The 5,748-nt window shown below is 33.9% G+C and overlaps 1 protein-coding gene across 1 annotated transcript; it reads left to right on the top strand.

The window, feature by feature from the left end:
• The first annotated feature begins 1,194 nt into the window (after positions 1-1,194).
• Positions 1,195-2,724, top strand: LOC124828349 (uncharacterized). Its single transcript, XM_047301621.2, has one exon. The coding sequence runs from the start codon at positions 1,195-1,197 to the stop codon at positions 2,491-2,493; it is 1,299 nt and encodes a 432-aa protein (XP_047157577.2). The 3' UTR covers positions 2,494-2,724.
• The last annotated feature ends 3,024 nt before the right edge of the window (positions 2,725-5,748 follow it).

Genomic DNA, 5,748 nt, shown 5'->3' with positions numbered 1-5,748 from the left:
CTTTTTGGATAAATAATTTTTTATTAATTTTCAAATTGGTACTATTAAAATTGATACTTTTAAAATCATTTCAATATTTTTTAATTCAACATTTAATAAGTATAAAAAGTTAATCTTCTGAATAATTTTCTTCCTCTGAATTAACAATATTAATATGTCATTATTCTGGTAAATATTTACAAGTATCAACATTAGTACGTCAATATCATTAATTAAAAAATACGAATAACTATTATAATCAATTTCACATAGTTTATTAAATGGTGAGTATAAAAACGACTTGAAAAATTGAACATATTGTTGATTTAATATTATAATCAACAATATATGTCAACAATATTAAAAAATTGTTTTTTTTTTGTGTAACCATGTCCATTTAATATGAAAGGTTTTGTTTAGTTATATTAATTCTTCATCATCAATACTTTTCACTATTCTATAAATCACCTTAGAAAAAAATAAAAAGAAAAAAAGCACACATAAATAAATGAATATTTTTTTCTATCTATAAATGAAGATAAAGACACGTTCACCTCAATTTCCATTATCTTTGGTATGAAAATTAAACTTTGATATTTGTGTATAGTTACACTCCTATCATTATTCTCTTATTTTCTTTGTAAATATTAAATTCTTAGGAATACGTTTATTTATACTTAACTGTTGTTCTTAATGTTTAAGACAATATTAATTATTTTTTCTAATTATATTTTTATTTTTCCTAATTTTTTAAATTAATTTACAATGTATTTATTTAGATGTACAAATAAATAATAATAATTTACAGAGAAAAACTTAAACCTGATTTTCGCACAATAATAATTAATCCCACACCCCGACTTATTTCGAGAATAGAAAGAACTAAAGCCTATAATTCCATTTCATATTTAAAAATATTAAACATGTTTTTGAAAATTTAGTTAAAATAATTAAAAAATTCAGAATTTGTTTTAAGAAATATTTTAAAAACTTAAGCTAAAATTTAGTAGTATTTAAACTCAAATGAATGGAAAATTCACTCAAGAGAGTAGTTATCAGTTTAAGAATAAAAATTGCACCGACTAATTTGTTTACATTTATATTTTTTATTTTACCATTTATATCGTAAAATAAGTAAAGAATTGCATGTCTGATTATGTCCTATAAATAGTTTGGAAATGTTATGACATTTTTCTTCACCAACAGCTGAGACACATGACTTGTAAACTGCACTCACTTCTGCTGCTCCTACTTGGAGTGGTGATTCTCACCACTCCGGTCTTTGCTTCCTTCAAGCCACGCTTCTTCTACGACCCTCCTCCAACTCACAAACCACCCACCTACCAACCACCGCCGCCGCCGCCGCCGCCACCACCACCACACCCTCCATATCATCATCCTCCACCACAATATCAACCTCCTCATGGAAAACCTCCACCAGAATACCAACCTCCTCACGAAAAGGCACCACCTGAATATCAACCTCCTCACGAGAAACCACCGTCAGAACACCAACCTCCTCATGAGAAGCCACCACCTGAATACCAACCTCCTCATGAAAAACCACCTCATCAGAAACAACCACCTTATGAAAAGCCACCACCAGAATACGAGCCCTCCCCACCAGAATACCAACCTCCTCATGAAAAGTCACCACCGGAGTACCAACCTCCACATGAGAAGCCACCACCGGAATACCAACCTCCTAATGAAAAACCACCACCCGAATACCAACCTCCTCATGAGAAACCACCACCAGAATATTGGCCTCCTCATGAGAAGCCACCACCGGAATACCAACCTCCTCATGAGAAGCCACCACCGGAGTACCAACCTCCTCATGAGAAGCCACCACCGGAGTACCAACCTCCTCATGAGAAACCACCACCGGAGTACCAACCTCCTCATGAGAAACCACCACCGGAGTACCAACCTCCTCATGAGAAACCACCACCAGAATACCAACCTCCTCATGAGAAACCACCACCAGAATACCAACCTCCTCATGAGAAGCCGCCAGAGTACCACCCTCCTCATGAAAAACCACCACCAGAACACGAACCTCCTCATGAAAAACCACCACCAGAACACGAACCTCCTCATGAAAAACCACCGCCAGAACACGAACCTCCTCATGAAAAACCTCCACCTGTGTATGAACCTCCTTATGAAAAATCACCACCAAAACATGAACCTCCTTATGAGAAGCCACCACCAGTGTATGAACCTCCTTATGAAAAACCACCACCGGTTTATGAACCCCCTTATGAGAAATCACCACCAGTCTATGAACCTCCTTATGAGAAATCACCACCTGTGTATGAACCCCCTTATGAGAAATCACCACCTGTGTATGAACCCCCTTATGAGAAGTCACCTCCAATAGTGTACCCACCCCCACTATACCACCCTCCATACGAGAAACCACCATTTTACGAGCCACCACCATTGGAGAAGCCACCAATCTACAACCCCCCACCTTATGGCCACTATCCACCATCCAAGAAAAACTAATAACCAGTGCCCAAGATCACATGTTTTGGTCTGCTCAAAGTTAGACCTGTCGTTTGTCGTATAAAGTTTTTTGTTTGCGTTTAGGAAGCACTTTTAATATGTGAAGTACGTACAACCTCTCCTTTCTGCATGCACTGTTTCTTCAGAATAAAGGCTCTACGCCTCTTTGTAATGTATAATTTCAGTTTCCCTTTCATATAAATAAATATTGTAATGTCAATTATCAGTGTTTCTCTTTAAATCTTCTTCCTAAGAAAGATAAAAACATGATTTTGTTCTGTACTTTATCAACTTCATAATCACAGGTGAACTAGAAACCATGATTAAAATTGCATGGCCTGCTTATTCATGTTTGAAATATTTGACATCAATGTAGTACAAACAAATAAGTAAGTGTGTATTCTTGGTTGACAGCGGAATCAAGTTCAGACAGATTTTGTTTCCACCATAATTTTCTTGCCTAATTTTTATTTAAACATGACTTTGGAAATCCTGATGACGTGAGAGAATATGTGCAACTTAATGGGAAATGCATATATATAGTCTGATCGAATTAAATATGACTTAATCATTTTATATATTACACATTGAATTATATATTTACGTATAAATATTAAAATGAATATTATCGTATAAATACATACATATATATATATATATATATATATATATATATATATATATAATATGTTAACTGCAATCAATTATAGAACGTATATGGTTGTTAGATAATAATAAATTAAAAAATAATTTTATAATTATTTACAAAATTAAAAAAGGCCATTATTATCTAGTGAAAACACAATAATAATTATTAATATAAAAATAAATATAAATAATTTGTAAAATAAAAAGTAAATTTATTTATTTATTTTGTAGGTAGTTTTTTAAAGGCTTAATACCTGTTTTTGTCCCTCTTTATAAGGGAAATGTTCAATTTCGTCCTACCTTTTTCAAAAAGTTCAATGTGGTCCCACTTTGTGAAAAAAGTGTTCAAGTTAATCCTTTTTGGTCACGGCGTTAAATATTTAACGATCCTGTGCAACGTGGCTGTTTACCTTCATGACGTGGCAGTGAAAGTGTTTTTCATTAAAGTTGACGTGGCAGGAAGTGATTAAAAAATTGTGCTCCGGCCCCAATCTCATTTTCCTCCCATTTCCACCGATTTTCATCTTTTCGTTTTCACCATTGACGCCGAATCTTCTCGTTTTCCAGTCGCGTCGCTTTTGGTTCTCGTAGCGGCTCAGAGTAGTGGGGGAGGAGGAAGGTGGTGATGACGAAGATGAAGGTGGTGGTGGTGATGTGAAATTGGAGGTGTTACCTGCTGAGAGGTTGATGGCTTTGGTATCGGAGTTTGACGAAGAGTCAAATTCTTGAAAGGAATTCATGATCTGTAAGGGAAGGTATTATCGGATATTTGGATCTGCGATGTTCTTCGTTACTGTTTGGGAAGGGGTTGTTGTTTTTTGTTCAGTGACTTTGCGTGTTGGATAGACTGTAAAGCATAAAAAGCACATAAACCCAATTGCGTTTTATGTTTAATTTCAGCTAAATTCTAAAGAAACAGTATCTGAAAGTAACCCAATTCCCTTCTAACAAATATTCTTCAATTTTTTGGATTTCTGTTTCTCCTTCCTTTATGATCATAAATTAGTTTTTCGTTTTTTTTATGGCAGAAGTTTTCAATAAAGATAGGTCTTTAATTCGACCTGTATATAACATTTATGTCAATTGCTACAGTGTTTGTTGTTAAAAACACATACATTAAATTGTATTAAACGTATATTTAATGCATTTGAATGAAATAATATCTTTTATATGTATATGAAAAATAAAAATCAAACAAAAACCTGAAAGGCAAACCCATTTAGATTAATGATTCCATTTTGAACAAGATCAATCAGTTAGTATTATAAGATAATTATATTTCACGAATTTCCAATTTTTTTCCTGGTAAACAACTTAATTCAATCTGGAAAAAAGCAATTTCCCTACCACTTAATTGCAATATCTATGAACCATGTTCAACAGAGAACATGGGAGAACACTAACCCTTGACGATGTGAGATTTTCAAATGGTATCTTCAAGCAGAGATACATCCAAAACTTAGAATAGCAGAACAACATTCTAATAGCTCAGATAGAGGATCCAAATTCCTCTCCTAATTATCATTTCTACCTTTGTGAGCGATTCTGCGGAGCCTGGCGAATAGTGAGAGGCTGTGAGTTTTGGGGCGGAGAGTTGAAACAGTGTGAGGAAATCGACAACGGTTGGTTGGATATGGGAAGTTTTGGATATTCGCAGGGTTCAACGGGAACTGCGAGCAGGCAGTGAGCGAACGCCATCGAATGGAAGAAGAAGAATGAGAAAAAGGTGGCGGTGGTGGTGGTGCTAAGTTCACGGTGAGGGGTGTAAGGAGGGGAAGGAAGAAGATGAGATTGGGGCCGGAGCACAATTTGTTAATTCCTGCCACGTCAACTTTAATGAAAAACACTTTCACTGCCACGTCATGAAGGTAAACAGCCACGTTGCACAGGATCGTTAAATATTTAACGCCGTGACCAAAAAGGATTAACTTGGACACTTTTTTCACAAAGTGGGACCATATTGAACTTTTTGAAAAAGGTAGGACGAAATTGAACATTTCCTTTATAAAGAGGGACAAAAACAGGTATTAAGCCTTTTTTAAAATAAAATTAATACATATTTTAATTTAAAAAAAACAATTACTAAAAGATAAAATTGTAAAAGAAAATGTGAATCTCGGCATAAATTATTAATGTTTCTATTAAGACTAATATTATTATTATTATTATTTAATTTTTATTAGATTATTATTATTCGTTATTTGTAATTGTTCTTCTTGTTACTGCTATTATTTTGCTTATTCACATTTTTAATTATTATTATATTCATATTTTTATTAGTTTTATATTATTATTGTTATTATTATTATTATTATGTATCTAATTATTCTTGTATTTTTTATAATATAAAATGAAAGATGATAGATGTTAAGAGGTGGACTTTAAGTCTATCTCAATCGTACAAAATCGGCTTGTATTGTGAAGTTTAAGTCTATCTCAACCCTACAAAACCGGCTTGTATTGTGAGGTTTGCATCCCACTTGTATATTATAATTTGGCTTTATCTATGATCGATGTGGGACTTTTAACACACCCCCTTCACGCCGAGGTATCAAAGCCATGGTTAGAGTGTATCCTAGCGAGATCTATGTGGCATTTCTGTTCCAT

The sequence above is a fragment of the Vigna umbellata genome, chromosome 1 (assembly GCF_029865625.1).
Source record: "Vigna umbellata cultivar VRB3 chromosome 1, Vumbellata_1.0, whole genome shotgun sequence".
In the NCBI taxonomy this organism is placed as follows: Eukaryota; Viridiplantae; Streptophyta; class Magnoliopsida; order Fabales; family Fabaceae; genus Vigna; species Vigna umbellata.
Note: the sequence above shows the minus strand (reverse complement) of the source record. Positions and strands in the feature narration are given on the sequence as shown.